Below are 26,438 nucleotides of genomic sequence, written 5' to 3' on the forward strand. Positions count from 1 at the left end.
CTCCCATATGATCAATGCTTTTCTCCTTGCCTCCTGGCAGTATTGCCAAACCTGATGCTCATAAAAGAACTAAATATCACCTTAAATGGAGTTAAAACTGACTTTCATGGAGCTAGATTTACAAAGGCTGGATAAAGTGCCTCCTAGGGTAATGTTAGTTGTCAAGGGGTGGGGGCACTGCTATTATCGTTAACTAAATTGATGACAATTTATTCTTTGTTTTCAACATCTAGATCCGGCGGCATCGCCCATCTCAATAATCCACCGATGGTCGTATGAAATCGAAAATAAAGAATTCCCTGGTAACAATATTATGTCAATTTCACGTCAAACACGGTGCTATAAAGAAGTAGCTGGGGATATAAGAGGGTATGGGGCGACTCAGCCAATATAACAATATCACGTCACGTGCAAAATGTATAATTATGACAAAATTTGGTCTATGTGGGCCGGAACCAGTGATGGCATGGCATCATAGTAGGGCACGGAGGTGGGCGTCACAGTTCATAGCCGAACGAGTGCACGAAAGATCGAGATCTGGCTCCAAGATAGCTAAGTTGGCACACTGCCACGGACGGAAGAGCTTGGGAAGAGTCCCGAGCTTGTTTCAAATTGCTATTATATATGACTATATTTGTATCAATAAAACATTTCTTACTAAAAAAATAAATATTCGGTGCGTTAACTGCGCCAAGCGCATTTTCTAAACTTTGTTGTGGTACGTTGTAAGTCTGCCATATTGAAATACCATAACTGATTGCATTCCAATGCAATACCAGACTTGCCGTCTAAAGTAGGCTACGTACTGAAAATTTCAGGTAAAATGGACTCAATTTTACCGCAGTTGGTGTAACGAATACAATAGTGACATGTACAGGGCGATGCACAAGTATTACCAAGCAAATTTCCCATCACGATGATCATGCTCTTTGTTTTACCCAATTAGAATTGCAATATTTGAAACATAGCACCAAACAAGCTGCTCACAGCCTCCACCAACATACTCAAAAATCCATTTCTTAAAAACACATACGATGTAAGAGAAAATTAATGAAAACAGCCATGAAGAAGTTGCCGAGCACTACTTCTGCATCCCACTGTACTCTCCTTTTTAGAACGTGATAGATTAAGCGTTGCTCTAAAATTACCGAAGGTTGCCCTGAAAATGCGGTCCACCCGCATCTTCTTCGAACTTTAGATTTTCTGGCAATTGTACATCGCCTGAAGCAAACTCCACCAAGAATATAACTTAAGTTTTCAGTTATGTACAGTCAGCCGCAATAGAAATAGGACACCTACATCCTGAAATACTCTCTCCCTTCTATGGAGGTGGTGGAAGTTGCCACTGAAACTTTGCTATTAAAATCCCCGGAGAGTTAGGTAACACACACAACACCCAGCAGGGAAGCGAGTATATCAGGATCTAAGTGTACCAGTTTTATTGCCGGTGACTGTACAACAATCGCAATGGTTCAGAAAGTATGCTTCCTGATATTCGACTGAAGATAACTATGTGCTTATGGGCAACAGGTGAATGGAACTTCAAGCAGCAGGGGTATACAATTCTTTGATGAACCACAAGTCCACCGAGCGACGTAAGAAGCAGCAGAAACTGAAAATTTAAGTTTCATACTTCCGAAATGTCACTTTATGGCTGTTGAAGACACTGAAATTTTTCTGATTTAGGTGTTATTCGTAACAAAGTTAAATATTGTAACAAGTCTTAGTTAAAACCAAGCTCTCCTACAAAAAGTCACCATCACATGCAATATCGTAAAGTGAATACCACCCACTCTACCTGTGGTTAACAACAGTGTAATAATTACACAAACTATCCCCAATCTTAACCAGGCCATTCCAGTCTTAAGCTGTTCTTGTGCACATGATGTCGTGACATCTCCAGCTATGTACACACAACGGCGAAAGAAACAGTAGGCAAATTGTCCACCTCCACTTTCATTCGGTCTGAATTAGACAATGTATCGAAATAAAGACGTCAATGGGCAGACAACAATGCCTGCTTGGAACCAACATAGTTTCATTCCTTAAAACAACACAGGATGTAGAATATAAAAGTAATGAAAACAGCGGTGGACAATTTGCCTACCATTATCTTTACCGTTGACTGTACAAGGACTCTTACTGACTTTGAACTAAGATAATTATTCTTCATGTTACTTACGTTTCTCCTTTGTTTCCAGGGCTGTTGGACCGTTCTTCTGAAGAGGCGTGGGAGGAGAATCACTCAGGATGCCAGTCCTTAAGAGCTGCTGCATCTGTTGCTCCCTGAAAATGGGAACGCTGATCAGCGGGGCGTTAGCAATTGTAAGTACCTTTATTATGAATTAAGAACAAAGATAGTGAAGGAGAAAGGACTGTCCCCAGTTGTGCTAACAAATTGTTAAAGTTATTTGAAGGAATAGTCAAAGTATCTATTTCAAGCACTAGCATATATTGTGTTTAGCGTACAAGAATATTACAGAGAAAAACGAACGAGAAAAAAATCAACGTCCATGCAGTCGAGACTGATAACACAGAATACTCTGTGATTTACCACACATACTACTCACCAACATTGATAAGTTCTACACTCAGCTACCAGTTGGCAGCACCAAACAAATACACATCATAGAATGCAGTGTTTCTTAACACAAATAAAATCCAAGTCCAGTCAGGAGAAAGTCTGTTCCGATTATATAGAGAAGTATGCTAAAACATCCTTACCTCGTCCCTCCGAAATAGACACTGGAGAATTTTTCAGAGCCAGTTACAATAGAGCAAGAATCACAGGGTTAGATAGAAAAGGAGATGTAACTAATGAGATTTGACTTGCTTTATTTTACTTCGCCTTTTGTGCCACTTTTGGCCAATTTGCGAAGATGGGGATAAGTGATATGATGAAATTCATGAATGGATACTCGCAAACATCCATAGAGAAAGGGGAAGACAAGGAAAGGAAAACAGAAATAAAGGAAAATAAAGGCGAAGAAGGAAAGAGAAACAGAAAGAAAAGGGAGGAAAGAGGGGAAGAGAAATAATTAGAAAGAGGGGAAAAGGGAGAGAAAAGAGAAGGAAAGAGGGGAGAGAAGAAGAAACAAAGAAAAGGGAGGAAAGAGGGGAAAAGGGAGAGCAAAGAAGGAAAGAGGGGAAAGAAACAAAGAAAGAAAAGGGAGTAAAGAGGGGAAAAGGGATAGAAAAGAGAAGGAAAGAGGGGAAAGAGAAAAGACTAAGAAAAATAAATAGAAATAGAAACAAAGGGAAAGAAAAGGAGAAAGCAGGAAAAAGTTAATTAGAGAGAGACGGACAGACAGAAAAAAGAGAGGAGCTTAGTATCCATGCAGAGTTCACCTGATTTCCACACCTCCAACCCAGAATGAAATGTCCTATAGCTCATTCCAGTCTTACGGCGGGCGCTTTACATGTTGGCAAGGGACGTTGGGAGCGGGGAATCGACAGATTCAGTGCGATAAGAAACGCAGCAGCCTGTAGAACGAGGTTCACGTAGTACTTCTTCCCGCCAAGTCGTAACTCTCGGCGTCACCGCTGTTGTCTGGTCCGTGGCGCATTCTCCGCTCCCCTTGCCAACATGTAGGCCAGGCCCGTACCCAGGGGAGGGGCCATGGCCTCCCCTCAAACCCTGAAATATTTAAATGCGAACCTCTAAAAAAAAAAAACTACTAAAATATCATCGTCGATCTTTCAAATTTGTAAAAATTTCAATTTTGTTCTCGCATAAATGAACTTTTCTAGTGTAGAAGTCTGTAGTCTGCAATAATGGGTAGTACGTATTATTTTTATAATCATAGATGCAAGACTAACATATGTCCAATTTAGCAGGACCGTGCGTTACTTTCAATGCCTTTCCCGACTTTTTCGAACTGCAACAGACACTCTCTTTATTAATTTTTAATTTTTTGGTTAACTCACATTTAGACATGTTCTTTATTGTAATAATAATTCCTAATACACAACATTTAATTTCTAAATATATTATTTTCTAAACATAGATTTATCATGACTTTTCAATGGCGCTCGCATAAGAAAAATTGAAGGATATTTGAAAATATTGTTAATTTGCGGAACGCAGAACTAAATGAACTATGAACTATTTTGTAATCTCTTTCTCTCTATTATATATATATATATATATATATATATATATATATATATAATTAATTTCGGATCTGGCCCCTCCCTCAAGAAAATTCTGGGTACGGGCCTGATGTAGACCACCCGCCGTAAGAGTAGGCAAGAGCTACAGTGACGCCAGTGGACAGCCTTATTATTTTACACACATTCTTTAAGATGATTTTAGGTTTTTTCCTTCAGTCACGAGTGTAATACACTAAAATGGGAAATATTCCAAACTGAAAGAAAAATTTAGACGAGGGGGGAGGGATATATACTCTTCACCTTCTTCTTGTTGTTATGTGGCTTCATATATGTCCACGTCTTGTATTCTCACGAGGAGATGATACCTTTAACGAACGCAGCATTCGTCGCCGACAACCTCCCAGCCCCCTCCCCTCTTCCCAAATGAGCAGCAATCTTGCTTCAGACGTGGTTACAGGGGTAAATGACTCGCCACGCGGGCAACATATATTTCAGGCGCCGTGTTTTAACGCGATTCCCACGCGGGGGGAGGCCAGGCTGAAAAATTAATCTCATACCACGACGTGGGGCCACATAATTATTGATCTACTCTGTTTCTGCGAGCTGTTCATTTTGCGAAGCTCATTTTACACGGGGAACATCGCTGAGGTGGGGAATAACATTGTTCTGAAGGAACCATGATCTTTGACTGCGCTATTGACTCGCAGGCTGGACTTCACGGGGTTCTGAACGAAGTACGAGTCTATACAACGAATCATTCATGCATTTGAAGAAATAATTAAACTTTTCCAGCATTCCTGAGGATAATCGCATTGAAAAAGAAAACAAGATGTACCCCAACGACACAAATAAGAGTAGCAGAACACACAGACAAAAGAGTCCGGAAAAACTTCGTTCCAAACGCGTCCGGGATAATTTCGTAACGCGTCCGAAAGTTATAACTAGAGCTCGGAAGTTGAAGACCTATAAAAAGACCTAAAAATATTAAAAAAGGACCTAAAAACTGAAAAAAGGACGTACAAATTTGATCCAAATTAATTAATAACTTCAGTTTTAATTACATATTTAATGAATATGCGCGGCACCTCCTTATCTGACTTGAGATCTTTGCAGGCGCGTGCTGTCTGGTCGTATACACCGTGCTGAAAGCTTCAAAACAAGAGAAAGTTGCCACTTACAGCGCGATCTTCCAGACAAGTTACGGTTAAAGGACCTTGTACCGTATCTGCTTCAGCCGTCCAAAAATGTTTTTCTCTCTTTTCAGGGATGGTTCAAATATATATATATATAATTATTTCCTTACTACAGAGAGGATGTTTAAGAGGTGATGGATGAACTCATGATGATTCGAATTGAGAATGGGCAGTAACAATGTAGTCGAAAGAAGGTGAAGTTGCAGAAATAAGCCGTTAAGACCTAAAAAAAAAAGCCAAAAAAACCGCCAAAAAAGGCAAAAAAGGACAAATAAAACCCACCTTTTTCTGGCCTACAATGACCCAAAATGAACATATATTCTGTTGACACACACCTTCCTAAACTGTAATTTGAACGCTTTCGTAATTTAAGGACGCTAACATGCTTCAGGTTCACATCTTGCGTGTTCAAACTCCATCAGAAGCAGTTTCTGGACAGTATTCTGTTTTATACTTAGAATGTAATAATGATTTCAAATACTATAGTACCGGGTGACGTCCGTATCCAGGAGCGCAGTCAAGGAAAGAGCGCTATTGAAACTTTTCCTCAGAAACTATTCCCTAACATACCCAGCACCACGATCTGGCTGTCTAACTCCCCCTCCCCCACTCCCCCTCAACGAACCCATTAGGTAAGCGCAAGAGCAGCTTATGAAGGGAGAAATATTATACTTAAAATTATCCATCCCGGGAATCGAACTTTGATCTCCCGCGTAGCAGACAGGCGTCGTTCAACATTGCCAAAGTCCAGAAACCTACGAAGACCAAGCGTTTAATATAACATATTCATGGTCAGTGTTTCTGGGACTTACCAATGATTTACAACAAAATTTAGCAACAACGAAATTCCAGTTGCTTTTGCTTACAATAATTTATGATCGGTTTAAGAGCTCTGGGAACGTTCAATTAACTCTCGCTTAACTCTTTATGCCTGTCAGTTCGCATTTCAATAATGAGCTAAGGAACAATTTTATTTACTCTTGCAGTGTTGCCATCTCACCACTTCTTATCTACGGTTTAAACTTTCTACCCGTAGTAACTCGTGATGGTGACGAGATGAGACGAGACTGTCTCGTGCTGGGTGTCGTCACGCACCAGCTACAAATATTTGTCTCGTTCTCGACCAGCCTATCCCTTCCATCTCTGGCTCGATTGTCGATTATTAGTGTTATTAGGTTAATCGCGGAGATGAAAATGAATAAAGTACATAAGCCAAAATTCGAACCTGAGGCTATCAGTGGTAAGTTCGTGAGATCAGCACTGAGCCACTGAGGCGACAAGTCTCAGCGTTACATGTTAAATCGCGACGCCAGAGATGAAATGATGAACTGAGTACATAGATGATGGGTTAAGAACACATTCTTGTCTTACCAAGAGTTCGAACTTGGGACTCTTTGTGTCGTTATACTCAATTATTACTTCTCGAGACAACCTAGGATCTCGTCACATATTTCCACCATTAGGTAGGGACCACGCACGGCAATAAGAATAGAACTAGATTAATTGAAAAAGACGAAATCCTAGGAAACGACAATTCAGAACAAAACAAGCCAACACACACTTACATTTGACTTGCAAACCTTGCTTCTTCCACTGAATCTATTTTCGTCGTGAAGGTTGAAAACACGTCACCTCCAGCTAAACATTTACGCAATGTTGCCAAACGTGCTTCTGCATATCTCTAGAAGAACGCACCAAAAACACCAGATATATAACGTGGCCACGGATATCACCAAATTTCCCAAGAAACTTTCCCGATTTTCTGCCAACCTTCTGTCCAGACCGGAACGTAAAGACATGCTATTCGGGGAAAAATCGTGATTTCGATTTCCTTAGCTACAGGGTGATTCAAAAGTTGTTCAACTAAAATTATAAAATTAAATAAAAATACTGCAATGTGCTCACCCCAAAGATTCTAAATTATCAAGTAACACTAAAAGGGACTTTTAAACAGTGTACCTCATAACGTTACAGCTTACGAAATCATTGGAAACTAATTTCTGGCGTAGTTTATACTGAAAAAAATTGAAGTATCAAAACACAAGAAACAAGAAAAGAAACGAACATGTGCGTGACGCAATTCAGGATTCAATTGTGATTGATAGAAAACGTTTGTACAACTTCTGACTGTTTGGATATAAAGGGAAGACATATCCATATTTAGGGTGATACAGTCTGGGTTGGCAAGAATGACAGTCAAGAAATATGGCTACCATGAATATGACGAGAAAAGATCATAAAAGTGTAAATTCACATCAAAATTCTGATTTCAAATGGAAATTTCATCGTATCACCTCTCATTCTCATCTTGTCAAAAGTGGCAGAAAAGCGAAGTAAAATAAATAAAATTAATCATTCAATTAATTAATGAACTTGAGAAAATTTTACATCTTCACGTATGCTAGTTTGCGAGATAACGATTACATACAATCGATTGTCTCCTCTCACAGCCAGATCCAGTTAAATTACGTATTGAACAAGTACTTGGTAGGTTTCTAGGACCAAATTTCATCGTTGTACTTCTGGTAGTTTCAGAGATCGGACATTGCCAGGCAGGGCCTTCGCATAATGATACTGTTTTAAAAATGAGAACTGCAGCAGAGGCCAACATGATGGCAATTTGCCAGCGAGAAAGTTACTTCGTCTCGCCCTACAGATGGCAGCTCGGTCGAATCAGCGGGCCAAATCTAACATCGCGCTCCCATTCTGACACGACGAGGGAGAAAAATTGTTTGCAAGAATCAACACGGACGTGAAAAAAGTTGGGTGGTATGAGAGAAATAGAGAGAAAAAGGTCTCAAATCTATGAATAAAGCAAAAATGAAAAACGGGTTTAAGCGTAAAACATGATTAAGAGGGCAATGAATAAGTTATAAACTCTACTTTTGTTTCGCAGACATTCTTCGTGGAATAATGAAAGAACGAACAGGGTGAGGAAGTTAGCGGAAGTTAATAATTTAAAGAATGGAGGAAAACGGAAGTGACAGTGTCTCACTTCTTTCCGGAAGTCAGTCCTCGATAGCATCGTTAAGGGAGAATTGAATTAGCGGAGCAAAATGAAAAAAACAAGGAGACTATATACAAGGGCGGGCCATTCATCAATTCCCTTAAGTTGTTGAACAAACTTCAGAGGCGCTCCGATTTTATGGTCCATTTGGTCGATAATTGGTTTTTCAGAAGAACGGTTTTCTGGAAGGGAAATAACTAATTTTATTGGTCCCTGTTCGTAGCAGTCTGTTAATAATTAACAAGCCAGCGGAAAATTTTCTTCCTTTTTAGACATTTTAATAGTGGTTAAGAGGTACGGATATGAAAACATTAAAAGGAATAAATTGACGGAAAACTACGAAATAAATTAAAATCAACGGAAAAATTTCAATTCAGGCCACACATGCAAGATACATACAGGGTGAGTACAAAAGAAGGAGCAGATTTCGTGATTTATTTAGTGTTTTAAGTCCACTTTATGCACAGTAAGGCTAATCGGGATTGGACCTACAGTTTAAAGTGGATTCCGAACCACTATGTGCCTCCACCAGGTATCGAACCCGGGACCCCTTGATTACAAGGCAACGACGCTACCACTGCGCCAACGGGGAGGCCCTGGAGTATATTTCAGAATGTTAATTCCAACAAACCATACACGCCAGGAAAATAATCCATACATCATTGGATAGATTAAGCTTCAAAGTTTTGTTGTAGGACAATTGGCTTCGTTCGTCCACTATGAATGACGTTTTTCTTTCTCGTTGCAGCAAAATGACGTCACAGGAATAGTCGTTTTGTGTGCTACAATTTGCGAAGTCTGAATCCATTGTGCAAGCGCAACGCAAAATTCGAACCTTCTGTCACGGTCGTCAGGGTGGGTGGATATCCACAACTGAGGCAAGCCTAAAACTGTTTCTGATCTTGAAGGGTACCAGGCATACTGTTTCTTGAGGAATGCACATATTTTCTAGGGCTCTCGGACGTCCGTGGATGACCAGTGCTTTTCTACTTGCGTATGCAACCATCTTCGAAGAATTTCTTGTGCCACTCGTAAATTTGCTTATGACGAGGCGGCTGTTTGTTGAATCTACTGTGGCGTCGACATTTTCCTGCACGAGAAAAAAAGCGTCATTGTTAGTGCAAAAATTTGAACCTTAATCTATCCAATGATGTATGTATTATGTTTCTGTCGTGTATTGTTTGTTGGGTATATATTCAGAATACCGGAAGTATCTTCAATTACTTTCAAATTCGGCATACTCACTAATATTGGCCTCGCAATCACGAATCTGCAGTTAAAATTTGGCGGTCACATCTAGAAATTGCAAAATAAGCTTGTCAATTACCGCTATGCAATAACATGGAAACCATGTTTCTGATATGAAGACGTCTTCCTTTCCGCACAACGGTCTTGCTACCGTAGTCATTACACAACGTTGCTCAAGTGTTGTGCAATAATTGAGACCCATTGCATGGAGCGTTCATTTGCATGTGAGAAAATGGAGTCTTGCGTCAAGTTGAAAAATTATGTTTACCCCACGAACCATTCACGGTAAGGTTAGGTTTGGCAAGCATAGTAAAAATTAAGGTTGATCGTAAACATAGTTTTGAAACGCTAATCATTGCAAAAAATAGTTGTTTTCTTCATAAATGAATGGTGTTTACTCCGTTCACGGACCCACTTTTTTCGACTTATTTCGCAATTTCTAGACGTGACCGCCAGATTCGTGATTACGAGGTAAAAATTAGTGAGTATGCCTAATACTTCCGGTATTCTGTACTTGCTCCGTTTGTTGGAAATAACATTTTGAAATCTACTCCTCCTTTTTGACTAACCCTGTATTTAAAGATGGAAACGTTGAAAACAACTAGTTCGTTTGGAAAATTAGGCATTTGCCCTAATTTCCTAGTTACTCATGCACAGAGCCGGAAGTCGAACCTACAACTTCCGGTGGCGAAATCTCAAGACGAGGGGAGAGAGAAAGAGAGAATGAAACAAAGGTAGTTGGCGATGATATATTGAGGTTGATACAGGAAGAAAACATGTGACCAAATAACAATAGAATCCTACTCACGGACAGAATTAGAACGTGTCATATTTAAAATTAGATTTAGCTTTTAAAAACTGGGAGAACATCCAGAACGTAACGACTCGCGAGGAAAACAACTTCATGTTCCAGAAGTTCCGAGTACCGAAAAACTTCACTTGATCGTTTCCGTGTAATGCGTAGTTTGCAGATGGCAGCACTCATCGAGGTAGTCAGTGTTTCCAACTCCTAGAATATTATGCTGAGTCGGCAGCAAATTTGAAAAACTGGAACTGCACGTTGATCAGAATATATTTGAGGAGTGTCCAGTTTTAAAATAGCTGAGAGTAAATGTATATAATGCAAAATTGCGATTATTAAGGAGAAATCTCATACGACGAAATTCTAAGTTTGAAATGTAAGACTTTTGATAAGTCAAATGTCATTTGCGGATCAGAATTAGGTTGTTAAATAATTTTAGTAAATAATATTAAGGAAATATACGACATGGGTCTAGTATAGAGCGCCATAATCGAATTATAGTTAATCATAAGAGTAATATCTTTGCCATTGAATTTCATTCCAGTGTGTTCAATGGCGGAAGAAATATTTACCAGTGAGGTGCATCAATAATCATGAATATTGTCGCGATTCGCCAAAGTGAAAGAAAAGCTACTTTTTGGTAATCGTAATAAAAAATTGAAACAATTTACCTTAACTTTAAAATAAATTATTGAACGAGATATGCAAAAGGTAGCAATGAAGAATATGAATTTCAATATATTTACTGCATGAAATATCAAAAAATAAGAGCGAAATAAGTTGCTGTGTATCCAGTAGAAAGGTATATCCCAAGGATATGATAATAATCTGACAATCAAATAATAGTTGATTATTAGTTCACAGTAACTATTGTTCTTTGATTGTTATGGTTATTTCTGGTATTCATTTTTATACCAACGCGTTGCAACGTCACAATTTGTAGTTTCGCTCATTTAAGGTAAAAACGTTATTCCTAAATCAATTTTGTTTTAGTATTAGACTTATTCAAACAGATTACAACAACAAACAACTTTGTATTTTCAGTTGTTAAATACGATTTACTTTAATTGAAACCTTTTGATAACAGAAGTAACGCATCACGTAAGTTTTCCCCATAAATTCCAATAATATATAGTTCGAAAACACCTTAAATTACAATTTATAGGTAGACCAAATCAGTTTTTTTTTACTGTGCAAAAACTTATGATCTTAAGATTCCTTGAACAGTCTTATCTATTATTTCGAAAACAAGAAGAGACCGTGCTAAGTGTGTTCTCGGTAGAATCGCAACAGTAAATTTTTAACACCCGAACTTACAGAATGTTTTATCAGTATCTGGCAACACTTGCTTGAACTAGAGGAAACTTTCCGTTATCGCCTGCTTCTACAGGGTAAAATAGCTGATCGTATCTCGCCTACAGCAACTCTCTGTTTTAAAACAATCGTTGCTTTATGTTGGGGGGAAGGGGGGAGGCTTCCCTGCTTCGATCGGTTCCGTAAAAAAGGAAAGATTCCCCGCGTACTGCAGCCCTTCGAATCTTCGATACTTTTCCTCGCTTTTATCTGGATGAATTTTTCATTCCGTTGACGCCGTGTGTACGGTGAGAGGTGTATAGCGACGGAAATAATTCAAGATCGCCAACTGAATTTCTTATCATAACGCATTGTGAAAGGGGGGGGGGGGAGTGTCGAACAGGTAGTTCTGTCCCCTCTGGGAATTGACATCGCTTATTTGAGTGCAAAGAAAGCGAAACTCATATTTATGATAGTCGATAAGAGGAAATATTTTTCAGTTTGTCAGTATCCATGCCTTGTAAATTAACTCAAAAATAGATCAACTTGCACAAGCGCACATTTTTGTTATTATTGACAATGACGTTAAAGTATGCCTCTTTGTAGAATGTCGTGGGCCTTCCCGATGGCGCAGTGGTAGAGTCGTTGCCTTGTAATCAAGGAATCCCGCGTTCACTTTAAACTGGAGGTCCCGATTAGCCTTAATGTGCATAAAGTGGACTTCAAAACACCAACTCAATCAATCAGTTTGTAGAATGTCGAATTTTATGAAAGTTAAAAATTAATATTTTAGTCAAATTTCAATTTAAATCCTGGAAGGGGTTAGGTATTTTGTTATACATATCACATATTTTATGTTACATACAGTATGTCACAGTTGTATATAACTTTAACACCATTAAGCCTTATTTCCATGATATGAAAAACTAAATATGTTTTTATTTATTTTATTATACAACATAAACTAAACGTTTAGTTTATGGTTTATAATAAAATAAATTACTGCCTTGGTCAGCATATTTAGTTTTTGTATATAACTTCCACAACCTTTTCAACCAATGTAGTGTTTGACCAATTTTCAGATTATGTTTGATTGCAAAACGTTTACTAAACGAATTGGAGAGTTTTGTAGCCGTTAAACTCCCCTCTTATATGCAGCCATGATACGAATTCTTGAAGTTGGAACTGTTACATAATATCTGTTATATTATCACACACAAAAATAAGAGTTTTAAATATACCAAAGTTATATTCTTATGGTTGATATAATATGTACAGTGGCTCCATGAGTATTATTATGAAAATTGTCCATCACCATGTTCGTGCTCTTAATTTGACACAATAAGAGCTTAAAGAATACTCAAAACAAGTTGTTGACAACTTCTGCACCAGCATACATAAAAATCCATCGCTTAAAAGTAAGGAAGTAAGAGAAAAATTAATGAAAATAGTCATGGACGATTTGCACGGTAATACTCATGGATCCCACTGTACATGAACCCAATATCCTAATCGTTTACCGAGAAATGTTGTTGGTTGTATTTTTACTTTTAAATAATAAATAGTATCAATTAAATTGTAACTATTACAATTGTAGTATCCTTGGGATACGAAGTTCAAATCCACTCATTTCTGTGTATATAAAGGCCACGATTCATAGTAAGGAACTTTTTACTTTTCTTCCTTGCAGATCATCTGCGTCCTGTTCCTGATAGTCACGCTCTTCAGCGACATCAAGATGAGGACCATCGTGTTTGACGAGTTGGATCCAGACATTGGTAAGGCTCACTCGTTTTTAGTTTGTGGAATCTATTAGAACTGTGTTGTATTGCTACGATCCATGACAAAATAACCCCTGTCTTTATTAACACACTGTAAAAAGGTAATTAGAGAAATGATATAACACAGTCAATTTCGTCTGCCATACCGTATCATTCTACTGAATGATGGGATCGAACCTGCCACTCTCAATGGGTAATGTAGCTAATCATCATTCATCCTCATTAATGATGACAGCACTTGACATAACGACGAGTTAAAATGCTTGGCAGCAAAAGGCACAACTGAAATAAAATATCTTAAACAACTAGAAATTGCAAATAGTCACTCGTTCGATTTTGTGAACCTTTGAACCTGAATCATGCATGTCATGGTTAGGATAACTCCTGTTCCAATCTCTCCCCAAAGGTGCTCTTCTCAGTTTCCAATCTAATCGCAAAGTGAGTCCCTTGCCAGTCTGTCCGCTCTTCTCAACACCTCTCACTCAAGACTTCCTATACGCTGATGAGTCAGTTTTTACCTTCCTATTATTGTAAGTTGCTTACTCCTTGTTTACCCGTTGTAAAGCTTGCAGCCTCAATATATCAGGAAGTGGAAGTCTGCTTAACACTCGACTGTGCATAATTCAAATACCTGAGAGGACTGGACAGCTGATGTAAACAAGTGAATGAACTTAGGTGAAATGAAGCTTAGAGAAAGTTAAAATAAAATTAAATAAGAATCATATGGATTGATACGATACAACTAAGGCAAAAAAAATGAGATATTATATTACCAATTATTAACAGCTACAACAAAGATATATTTATGGTGCAAACAACTGCAATGTATCACTATTATACATCTCTATGCATGATAAAACATTCAAATTTAAGTTTGAAAGTTGTTTCTATTTGTTTTAATGCTGTACTGTAGGCATGTGTGTATATCTTGAAAAGATATGTAGGCCTACATGCCGCACGCTGAAACGTTGAGCAAATTCATTTCAGCCACTGAAGAAACATGTTTTCTTCGTATTATTTAAATGAATTCAACACATCTGAAAAATCGACCCTTGTATCTCAGTCTGAAGCACCTGTGTCCTACACAGGGTGTATCATAAGTAATAGCGCAAACTGACACAGTTGAGATGTGGTTACAAGCCGCCACTGACTTCATTGTTTGTAAACGTCGTCCTAGTTGGTAAAATGTACTCTTCGTTGCTGTAAGGTTCCATTTTCACTGCGCAGTACAGCATCAACTGACGTGACTCCCACAGTAAGATTAGACTGTGCATGATTGTATCCTTCCTGTTCGATTACAATGCCATCTCTCGGAAATGTTCTGTTTTGTAAACAAAGAGCAAACCTCGGACCGTGCAAGGAGTAAAGCACTCGGTGTTTACAAATGCAATCAGTGACGGCTTGTAACCACACATTCGCACACATTATTAGCATTTTACCAACTAGGACGACGTTTACAAACAATGAAGTCAGTGGCGGCTTGTAATCACACATTCGCGATTATCTCGAAAACGGCTCGTTTGCAGATCCATGTTTACTGAGACTTTTTTGCTTCTATTATCGTATACTATCAACTGTGTCAGTTTGCGCTAATACTTATGATACACCCTGCATAGTCACAATAATAGATATGGGGTATTACATTAACTAGACTATTGATAGTTAAGCAAATTCATCTTACAGTTTCTGAGCAATGAAATATGAAACTTAACACTGTTTTCTAAAGATAACTACCCTTAAAATACTCTCCCAGATTTGTAGCTATAAGTGAACAATTTTGTGTCGAGGGTGGGACAGACGAAACACTGCTTCTCTGCGGAATAAGAAATTTATTTTAATTTCTGTGAATTGTCAAATGACAAAAAATAAATTACTTCATACAAAGAGAAAAGATAATTGACCTTTGAATATTCTAGTGGAGTTGAAGGGAGAAATGTAACAGTTGAAGAAGAAATTAATTGTTTTTTTGGTGTCAAGGGTGCGACACAATACAAAACAAAAGTAAATCAGAGTTAAAATAAAAGAACAATATGTAAAATACCTTCTAACTTAATTACGTATAATACTTGAATCTTTATGAAAATGACAAGTTTAGATTGTTTAGTGACAAGATAGGATAAAGTTACAGCATTGCATTTCATTTTCAAAATTGAGGTTCAGGAACACTTTCACGTGGAATGCCCCAAATACAGAGCATTCCCTGACATTCGCTACGAGACTCGGCGGCAAGCGGCCCGGCGTCAGAGCTTGTCTTTCCCGACGAACGGGTCCGCGAAAGTCGCTCGCTACAGTCTGTTTTTTTCGCCCTACCTGCCTTCGCTCTCTTTCCCTTTCTGTTGACGTTGCAGAGTGACGCCAGTATAATCCTCCCTCGGAAGTTGTGTTGTGTCGTGTCCGTGTGTTGAAGATTGTGGCTTAATATGGCACCACAAAAGTTTACATTACAACAAAGGATTTATCTTTTCGAGCGTTTTGCAACGAAATTTCCTGTGTTCCCGTTCCACTTAGGACCACTATATTAAACCTCGGAAAAAAGTTTAGAGTAACAGGGCCAGTTCTGAATAAAAGTGGAAAGAAAAATGGGGAAATCTAAAAAATAAAGTACACAAAGGCAATCCGTACACCATCCGTGAGTTAAAAGAGGGTATTGTACGAGAAATCGGGAGAATTACAGTAGACGAACTTGCACGTGTAAATGCCAATTTCCTTCGGAGATGCCAGGAATGTGTTGCAGCAGAGGGACATCATTTTCAAGACCTTCTGTAGTCAAGGTTAGTACACAATATGAAAACTGTAATTTTAATAGCCGACTCTAGAGACTGTCGTGGACCCCGTTCACCGGGAAAGACAAGCGCTGATGCCGGTCCGCTTGCCGTGAGTCTCGTAGCGAATGCTCTGTATTTAATAAACAGTTTGGTAATATCTGAGATATTATTGCATCCCACAAAGATGCTGAAGTTGCCACGAAATATCTTAAAATTGCGGAGGAGGAAAGCGACCATAATTTCGAAATTATTTCGTCTGTTTTTCTGACGTATCGGCTGCAATGTCTTGGAATTTCAAAACAGTTTCAGCAGCATTTTAAAACATTAAATTATTACTTCCCCTGCGTGTGTTTACTTGCCAGTTCTTTTTATGCAACACGCCGAAATGAATTTACATTTGTTGCACATAAACGTACACTTTCACACCGTCGTGCCAGTCTGAAAAATCGATCAAATAGTGTGCACAACTATTTCTGATCAGGGTTGTTAAAGGTCAAGGAATTTTAAATAAATTGAATTCCGGTCCGGGAGAGAAAATCAGCAAGCGTAAATGGGTTCTGGACCGTAAAGAACCTTTTTATCTGTAACGTATTCCAATTCGGTCCAGGAACCTTTTTTCCGTAAGAATTCAAATTCGGTCCAGGAACCTTGTTTCAATGTAACAATAGGCAACTTGGACCGAATTTAAATTGTGCTAGAAAATAGGTTCCGGTCCTACAGCGAAACCCAATAGAACCCATTAGAATTTATGGACCTTCAACAACCCTGTTTCTGATTGCTACTGGAGTACAAGTTTCTAGTGAAGTACTTTGTTTAAAGTATGAACATGATCTCGGATATTTTAAGTATTGCCTCGTACCTGTGCGTTGTTTGTTTACTATATTTGTGTTCTCTTTCAGTGAAAATTATAGTCTCCATCGGCCTCGCAATGAGCATAATTATCTCCATACTTCTAATCATCGGAGCAGTAAAGGTAAGTCAACAGGATCTTTACTATATATAGATGTAACTTATTGTCCTAATTATTGATCGTTGAATATTGGACTATACGAAGGCAGTCGGGAACATTTTATGGCACAGGGAAGGGTCTAGCTCTTGCAGCAATTGACGGTCTGTGAGACGACTGTGCCCAATTCCAAGCCGGGTGAAAATGACTTCTCGACGGGAGGAACGGTGCGAGGCACTAATGGGCTTGATGGAACGAAGCTGAATTTGTGATCAATAATTATGACATACCCCTCGTATATACATTAGAACTTGTTGCAAGTGACAATTTATACTGTCCTACCTCTGATTACAGAACAAGAAGATGTAACAATAAAAAGAAATACCAGGGCAATATAACTAATCTAAATATTTAAATATTCCTCTCACTATATGTTGATCCATTTATATCTTCAGTAATCCTATTACCGAGTGTAATAATTAAATCCCATATTCTCTGAACATGGGTAGGATATAACGTTAATAAAGGTAATTATACAAATAATACAAAAGTACAAAATTAGCAGAATTTACATAAGCTTTCATCGTAATATCTTTAAAATACGAGTAATTACTTTAATATATGTATTTCGTGATTAATTGTCCCTTTGAGAGTGCAATACTACTGCAATAAACAAAGCTTTTATTTTGATTGCAATTTTGATTTTCTAATTTGGTTACACCCAATTAGCAAATAAATAAAACAAGTGCGATTTCACATACTCTGCCATTTAATATTCAATTATATATTTATTATCTTACCTAAACTTTTCTGCTTTGGGAACAACCATCTCAAAATCCGATTACCTCTCGGCCAGTGTTTCCAGAAGTCAAAGAACTTTTGCATAATTATGCAAAGCGCATGCACCTGTATCGAATGTTTAAAAAAGCGTGAAGAAATGCGGAAATTTACATGAAATTATCGATTTTTTTCCAAAAATGGCAGATGGAATTGGTTTCACGCTGTCTGCCTTTGTGTAACTCCCCCTCCCCCCTCCCGAATTTATGAAAGAAACATTCGAAAAGCAAATTGAAGTGAATGTTTACTGATGCGGATCGTACATTTATGAAAATGATCAGAAATGCATTACATTTCATCCCCCCCTCCTCCTGATCGCTTGACGGTTGACTGACGATTGACCCATTTCCCCTCCCGACGGTGTCCCGTGTACTCACGGTCGTGTGCTCCCTAATTAATGCAATATCATGGCTGAAGCATCCAATCAGAGAACTGTTGAAGCCACAAAGTAGGCGGGCGCAGTTAATTATAATGTTTTTACCTTGCAATATGGAGTTCCAAATTGGAGTACACTATTGACCAGCCATCGCAGAATAAATCGATTTAAGGGGAGTAAATTATTTCCAAATGTCAACCTCGAAAGAGGATAGTATTCGTTTGCAGAACAAACATGCAGGATTTCGCCATCAAAGAAATTAATTCGTTTGTGCAAAAAAGAAAAACTGAATCGACCACATATGACTGAGGTTGATCAGCAAGTTGCAGAAAAAATTCAAACATGAATATTGAATGTCCAAAGTTTCATCTTTAGTTTGACAGAACTGCTTACAAGTTCCCTCCGAGTGAAGATGTTGACTTGAGCTTATCTAAAGTGTAAATCACCAACCCTGAGACCTTCTGTAAACAAACCGTCTCACCGATTCGATGTATCACTGAACACGAAGACCTTCCCACACGCATAGAACTCGCCATGTTGAAAGTGGCACTACTTCCTTGCTGTTCACATGATTATTTTTAGAAAATAACCAATGTTATAAAATATCATTATGTACACAAATCTCTAAGCCCATTGAAAGTTACAATGCAGATTCCTACAAAATGTTCACACTTATCTTGCCTTGCCAGGTCACCAAGTTATTTTACGAAGTGCACTATATTTGGCGGAACAAAAATCGTTATTAGGATGCTTGTCAAAGTTTCCAACCGCAATAAATTTACGAACTTTTTGTCTTGTTTTGATCATCATCATCAATATATTTATTGGACTTACAGCATTGCATATGGCTGTTTATGCCCTTTATATATTTTATTTACATAAGATACAATTTACATAAAATATACAAACAAATTTCAAATACACTCCTATTTAATCAAACCTTAGAAATATACATTACCATGTTATATAATTTTGTCTAAATAACTGCAAGTAAAATATATTCAATTCGCATGCAAGCAAGAAGCCAAATTTATGGGAAATGATTACTGGTGCAAAGAGTTAACCATAAAGGTGAAGCAATAAGTACAAAAGAAAGAGCATTGGGTTTAAAGTGAGACGTCATTTGCGGTAGCGTATCCCATACTACAAATTGGCCGTTGTTTTACCTCACGTAATGAATCCTGTAACAACGCTGGATTTTCGTGTGGATTATTTTACTTCTATGAGTTTGCAATTTTCTGCATGCATGTGGTTTTGTTTACAGAAGGTCTTAGGGTTGGTGATTTGAACTTTAGTCGTGATCACATTATTTACAACTTTTATAAGCTCATTAGTTCATTTTTATAATCAAATAACCTTTGTTCTTTCTCTTAACGTTCTTCTATTTTTAATCTTCAATCTCTTAAGCAACTTTGTTGTACTTAAAACTCATGTCCACTTATGTACACTTATGCATGTAAAAATAGTTACCCAAACATCATTACTCTTTTTTGGCATCGTGAAAGGAGATTCCCTATTTTTCAAGTTTCAGGAAGTTGTACCACTACCACTACATACACGAACTCCCTATTGGCAATCATTATCCTCTGTTTTGTCAATAACTTGCCCTTGTACTTTCACTGAACATAAGAATTACTCGTTTATTGTCCATTGTGCTAATCAAGGTTATTAGAAGTATAGTGCTAATGCTGCTTATATCCTTTCGAATGTAGATCTGTCAGGGAACATTCTTCTTTTGCTGTCACAGATATCTAGTATCAGAACGGAGCATAACCACTGTTCAAATTAAAGCAAAGAAAGCAGAGTCTGAAACCTATATTCGTAGTGACCTCAGGTTCTGTGCCTAGCATTAATTTTGTTTGTCCCCATCAGGAGTTTGATTTGAAGGTAGGAATCAAAGTGACCTCTCCACCCAATCTGGATTATATTTCTCGGGTTCTAAATTTCAAAATTGATTCCCAGCCGGGAAAGAGAATGGAAACGTCACCGTTGTGCAATTATTATTGTAATACGTGACACTAATGGAATAAATTCACAACGCCTATAAAATGTCGAAATGAGGCAAAGAAATTTCTGAACACTTTCTCTCCCAACGTCATCCTAAACAGATCACCCTGTGCATTGTTTCAAATGGGGAAACCTTGCTGTTAACACAAATGTTCTGTGCGACTTAAACATATCTGGCTGTTTGTAGTCAACTAACAGTGAAGGAGAATATATTTATCAGTTTGGCACTGGAGTTTGCGAAAGCAGCGTTACTGGTGACAAAACATTGAACTAATTCCGTGCAATTTTATTCCAAATTACAATTTCGATAAACGTTGCAGACAGTTTCTTAACAGTATTGGTCCTGAATCTATCATGCGCTCTCACCTCTTCCATTTCAGAACTCGTACAAAAACTTGAATACACATCTTGATTTTAGTGCTACATTTTTAGGCGTATTTAAACAACTTATTTTTGGTTCCAGTTGTCATAAAACCTCGTATTTAGTCGAAATATACCATCTTTCTGGTCTTTAAATTTGAAAAATAAAATAATAATTTTGTTGTAGGGTTTATCTATTCTCTCATAAAATATAATTCGAAAACAACTTTTGATCCATTAGATATAAAATTCAAAATTGTGAGTCAAAACTAAGATTTTCGAAGTGAATAAATCTCAAAACAATAACAATTTTTTTAAGAGTAATGTGCGTATATCTTGTGTTCGCTGATGTAACTTCCTTCATTTTATGTTTGTATTTCCTTCTCTTTCAGTCCAACAGATACATGATGTTGCCATGGGTGGCGCTAGTTATCATGGGCACGATCGGCTTGGCTATTTCCATAATCTACACAGCGGTCGTGTTCTTTATCGATGGATTCGTACTCTATGGATGCTTGGCTCTTATATTCGGCCTTTTATCCGTCGGTAAGTATATCGAACACAAATTTATTGAGGAAAAAATAAAACGGTTGCATGTTAGGAATAAACTGGAAATACATAGTATTTGATATTGAAACAAGAAGTTACTCATGCACTCAATTTATATACTGAAAATTTTAGAGTTTTGTAGTTTATCGATTACTAACTTGAATTTCTGAACGAATCATCGTATTAGTTATATCCAAAACACACCTTACCGGCCTATGAAGCTGTTTGAGTTAAGTGCAGTGAAACCCAGGGCTCTATATTCCAATGCTGGTAATTTGTAAATCTTTCTCCATCACGTTTCCTCTATTCATCATTACAAAAGAGAAAATACGTTAAATAAGCAAGTAAGACACATCAAATATGGAATCCATTTTGTTTTTAAAGTTCACTTTATGATCGGACAGGTCAATAAGAATTGTGTGTGGTTCTCAACCTTCGTAAGATTGGGCCCGGTAAATTCGTTTCTTGAAAGTCTATGCCCCAATCCCAACAATTTTACTCGTAAATCACTTTCTAATTTTTAAAACTGTTTTCGGGTTTTCACTGTCATCTTTCCAGGTGGTTGTCAGCTCGGGTTGCAAGCCGCTTCACCATTCCGGTCCCAACTCGAGAACGGGCCCACGGTTGTAATTCACATTTGGAGGCTGCACGGATGACAGCAGGGTTGTTGAAGGTCCAGGAATTTTAAATAAATTCAATTCCGGTCCAGGAGAGAAAATCAGCAAGCCCAAATGAGTTCTGGACCCTAAGGAACCTTTTTATCTGCAAATATTTCATTTCGGTCCTTTTCTCCGGATCAATTTAAATACGGTCCAGGAACCCTTTTTCCGGCTGATTTCGAATTCGGTCCAGGAACTTTTTCTGGCCGAATTTAAATTCGGTCCAGGAACCTTTTTCAATGATACAATACGCAACTTGTACCGAATTTAAAATGAGCAAGAAAAGAGGTTCCGGTCCTCTGCAGCGAAACCCGATAGAACCAAAAATTATGGGTTCCTACTACCATGGGTGACAGTCCTCTCTCACCATCGCTGGCGAGAAACAATTTTCTCTTTATCGATGGTGAACCCCGAACGAAAAGCCATCTTCCCACGTCGTTTCAAGTTCGGGCTGCAAGTCAAACTTCAGGAGAGCCTATCGCGGCCCGGTACCGCCGGTTGAGAAACACTGTTCTATGGTGAAACTGTGACTGTTCTTTGATACAGAACGAATTCGCTTGACAAAGTGAAATTAATCAAGGGTCTCTCGCAAAGAGAGAGCAATGTCCCACGCCAGGATTCAAACCTGGGACCTTTGGTGGCGAGATAGTCCGGTATTTAACACGGTCGGAGGCGACTAGAAAAGTGACGTAAGATAAGAAACAAATATGCATACGAATATAAATAATTGCTGCAACATGCATTTATCACACATTTACTTTATATATTATCTCTCTTTTTGTTTAAGCGATCTACTTGTACCTGTGGCTAGTGGTCTACAGTTACTACCAGCTTGTGAAGGAGGAGCAAAGGAGAGGATACTACTACTACAAAGCCCCTGGAAGACCGTGAAGTGGACAACACCAGACTTCGAGTGACTTTTCTTCTCGTCAGAACCCCAGGTCGACCTCCCGACTTCTAACACATGCGACTCGAACGACGCTTGGATAAACAGTTTTCAACAATGTGTCCATTCTTGGCTATTCTCCGCTCTATGGAAGCATCTAAGTTTCCCTCTGCTTTTCCTCTGTTCTTTGTCTGCCCCTCATTGTGGCCTGTCAGAAACATCCGGTTGCCTTTCGCCTAAACATAGATATATTTCCGCTCTTGCGAAAGAGACGTTCAAAAATATACTAAAAAAAGGAAGGTTTATATCCAGAGATCAATGTCCCAACGACTGAATTAACAGCAAACGAAGGTAAATCCGAACAACTTAGGTTCATTATAACGATAGGGTGTGTGACGAGGTACCAATTTGTTGTGCATTTCTATAATTTCTAATATAGTTTACTAGTTGGAGCATTTTGTCTCAATTGTTCGCATTGTTGCATTTACATCTCAAAATAACCACAATAATAAATAGCGTTAACCACCATTATATTTCTGGCAACACTGTAGACTGTGTTTATATATGAAATACTGATATTTCATATATATTTTACGTATAATGCCTTCCACACATAATATCAAGAAATATATTTTTTACATACATCAGATATAGCTAAGTACACTCACCTCACTCAGTAATGCTGAAATTAGTTTCTGTACAGAGCATTTTTGTCCAAGCCTCAGTTCGACCAGACAAAAATGCTGTATACAGAAGCGAATTGCTTCACTACTGTAGCGAGTGTACCTGTTAGCACCTTGTGAGGTGATAAAATTTGATGAGAAATGCATGGTTATTAAACATGTATATTTTTCTTGTAATGACATAGTGAGAACATGTAATCAAGTTCAAGCAAAATCTTCAAGACTTCATTTCTGAATGATCATTGTATATTCTCATATACTGTATATATCATTTTGTCCATGTCGTTACATATAAAGCAAATTAATTTTATAAACAAAAGTGTTCGCATGGCACTGGCACATAGGGATTTACAAAGACATGTTGGTGTGTAAGCTAGCGCTTGCCGTACCTTTCAGTACAAAGGTTATTTTTTAGTCCTTATGGGGACACAAGCTCCTTTCAAGGACACAGTGGGATGCACAAGTATTGCTCGGTAAATTGTCCATGACTATTGCAGACTGATCTGTGGTAAAACTAAGAGAACAAACACGGTGGACAATTTACTTGGTAATTCTTATGCATCCCACTCTACGTTAAGTTCAGCTATTCAAACGCGGGAAATCCTTACAGTGAAAGAAGTAGATACTAAATTATTATTTAATACAGTGTGATATTTACTTATTTTGAGGAGTTTCTACTGTCGCTAGAATCCGCAAAGAAGAATAAAATACACTATTATTCGGGAAGCAAACAGAAAATAAGAGTTTATGCACTGGACAAATATGCTGTATAAAGAAACAAACTTCTACATTTCGTTTCACTGTACCATTAGAGTCGAATTGATCACAGCGATTTTCTGTGTGAGGAGAGAGGTCACCCAAGCACAATCACAGAATAATAACCTACAATATATTGACTGTTTTGTGAAGTTACTAATCACAAAGGTAATTTTATTTCGGGTACTGGATGCATCCAAAGAAGTCGACATTTTTAACACTTAAGCAATCACAATAAGTGTATGTGTACAGTGTTGTATGTTTTCCTTAAATCTTTAATAATGTCTGTTTCCATGTTGTTTAGAAGTAACGTACTGACGATCATGAATTCTTTATTTATATAAGCTAACATAACTGTTGTATTTGTTCTTTTGTAGAGTGTTATGCGAGACTTAAAATTCTCGACAAATGTGCCTTCGTAATGGACAATTTCTTCCTTTGACGATTAACGATATCTGCCACATTAACCGAAGGTAACATGTATAACTTTTGAGTTTCGAAGCCTGCTGGTTAGGCAACCAACATGACGCAGACAAAAATTATCTGCGAGGTTGAAAATCTGTGTACAGGGGCAGGACGTATGTTTTGTAGAATTTCGCGAAGTTTTAGTTGCAACCGCCAGGGGCGGTGATGTAAGAGGTGACCTAGATTTCGCAGAGTTGTCCCATCTGCACCCGAACGTGAGTTCACCAAGGAGGTAGAAGATTACATAGAGCAGCAGAAATCTTGAAATCGACTGTCTTTTGTTCAGGAAAAATGAATGAAATGTTCCACCACCATAAAAGAATGGTGGCCGCAGAGAATGAACTGTCTGCAAGGTATAGTCTTAATTCTTTACCTTTATGAAGTTCTGTCTGCTCGTAAAAAGTTGAGAGCATTTTATAATAGGCACCAGAATAATTTCCATTGTGCAAAAGACCGTAAATATGACCTCAGAGTGTATCCAACATTTTGAACGTACACGCCTCACTAGAGCCTCTGGCGGCCACGTTGAAAAGTCCAAGATTTAAATTAAGATCTCCATGAAATGTGAGCTAGCCAGTTCAAAATGGCGGAACCATGCTTGCAATGCGATGAAAATAGTACAAAGAAATATACTGTTTATTCGCATCATTGTTGTTACATTTCATTTTTTTGAATCTCTATTGTTTTATAATAAAGCAGATTCATATCTTTGTTCCGCAATATAATGCACATTCAACAACTTTCCACACATTTTTAACAGAGTTTGCATAGTCCACATACCCAGTTTAGGTTAAGTCTCCATGTACAGTGGGATCCATGAGTATTACCTTGCAAATTGTCCATGACTATTTTCATTAATTTTTCTCTTACATCCTGTGTGTTTTTAAGCGATGGATTTTTATGTATGCTGGTGCAGAAGTTGTCAACAGCTTGTTTTGAGTTTTCTTTTAAGTCTTGAAGTTCTTATTGGATCAAATAAAGTGCACGAACATGGTGATGGACAATTTGCACTGTAATACTCATGGATCTCACTGTACGACAAACTGTGTGTTTACTGTTCATATGTGACAAATGTAAATTTCGAGAAACTTACAATACTTTTGACGAAATGAAGTGTGAGCAAGCTTGCAAGATAGGATGTATGAATATGTTTTTCCTGTGTACATATAAATATTTAAATAATAAATTTTATAAAAATATATATTTTGGGTTTTGCTTTTTAACCTTTTGCAAACTGTACTATTTTTCGTCTAGCGTCATACGTTAACCACACCGCCACAGAAGTCTACTACACACTCCCCTCTAGCACTATCAGGCCAAAGCGAGAAATATTATCGGACGCGTAAACTTTGTAGTGTTATTGTTCGATACGTGAAATTTATCGATATTATTGACCAGTGAGAAGTGGTATTTATAATTAAATTGATGCACGCAAAGAATTTAGACGGTTCTTTTATATTCACGCTTACATTTCTTTCTTAAAAACATTCACCATTCACCGATATTTCAACCATTCTTTTCATCTGTTAAAATATATTTGGTTTGATAAATCTTCATCAAATCTGCCACAGAAAAGGCATTCAGGAATTCTTCATAACACAAACACAGTTTGTCATTTAACTAAAGTTTTACTTGTGCTTTGTTCCTTTGGATTAGGTAATAAAGATTGAGCAGCTCGTATGGAATACGATTTTTTACTCAAGAATGAAGAA

At 37.8% G+C, this 26,438-nt stretch overlaps 2 protein-coding genes across 5 annotated transcripts in view; one reads left to right on the forward strand and one right to left on the reverse strand.

The window, feature by feature from the left end:
• LOC145977927 (uncharacterized) overlaps nt 1-2,520 on the reverse strand; it is a 55,414-nt gene extending 52,894 nt beyond the window's left edge. The window contains exon 1 of the mRNA XM_083110250.1: nt 2,183-2,520. The gene's annotated coding sequence lies outside the window, so the exon portion shown is untranslated. The remainder of the gene's footprint in view (nt 1-2,182) is intronic.
• Nucleotides 1-25,927, forward strand: part of LOC145977928 (uncharacterized) — a 60,578-nt gene extending 34,651 nt beyond the window's left edge. For all 4 annotated transcript variants that reach the window (XM_083110257.1, XM_083110256.1, XM_083110254.1 and 1 more), the window contains exons 2-6: nt 2,202-2,325; nt 13,347-13,434; nt 17,102-17,175; nt 21,121-21,274; nt 22,724-25,927. In XM_083110257.1, the coding sequence (XP_082966383.1) occupies nt 2,251-2,325; nt 13,347-13,434; nt 17,102-17,175; nt 21,121-21,274; nt 22,724-22,827 (495 nt within the window). In that variant the 5' untranslated portion in view covers nt 2,202-2,250 and the 3' untranslated portion in view covers nt 22,828-25,927. The remainder of the gene's footprint in view (nt 1-2,201; nt 2,326-13,346; nt 13,435-17,101; nt 17,176-21,120; nt 21,275-22,723) is intronic.
• Nucleotides 25,928-26,438: the final 511 nt, after the last annotated feature.

The sequence above is a fragment of the Lepisma saccharinum genome, chromosome 24 (genome assembly GCF_977018435.1).
Source record: "Lepisma saccharinum chromosome 24, izLepSacc3.1, whole genome shotgun sequence".
In the NCBI taxonomy this organism is placed as follows: Eukaryota; Metazoa; Arthropoda; class Insecta; order Zygentoma; family Lepismatidae; genus Lepisma; species Lepisma saccharinum.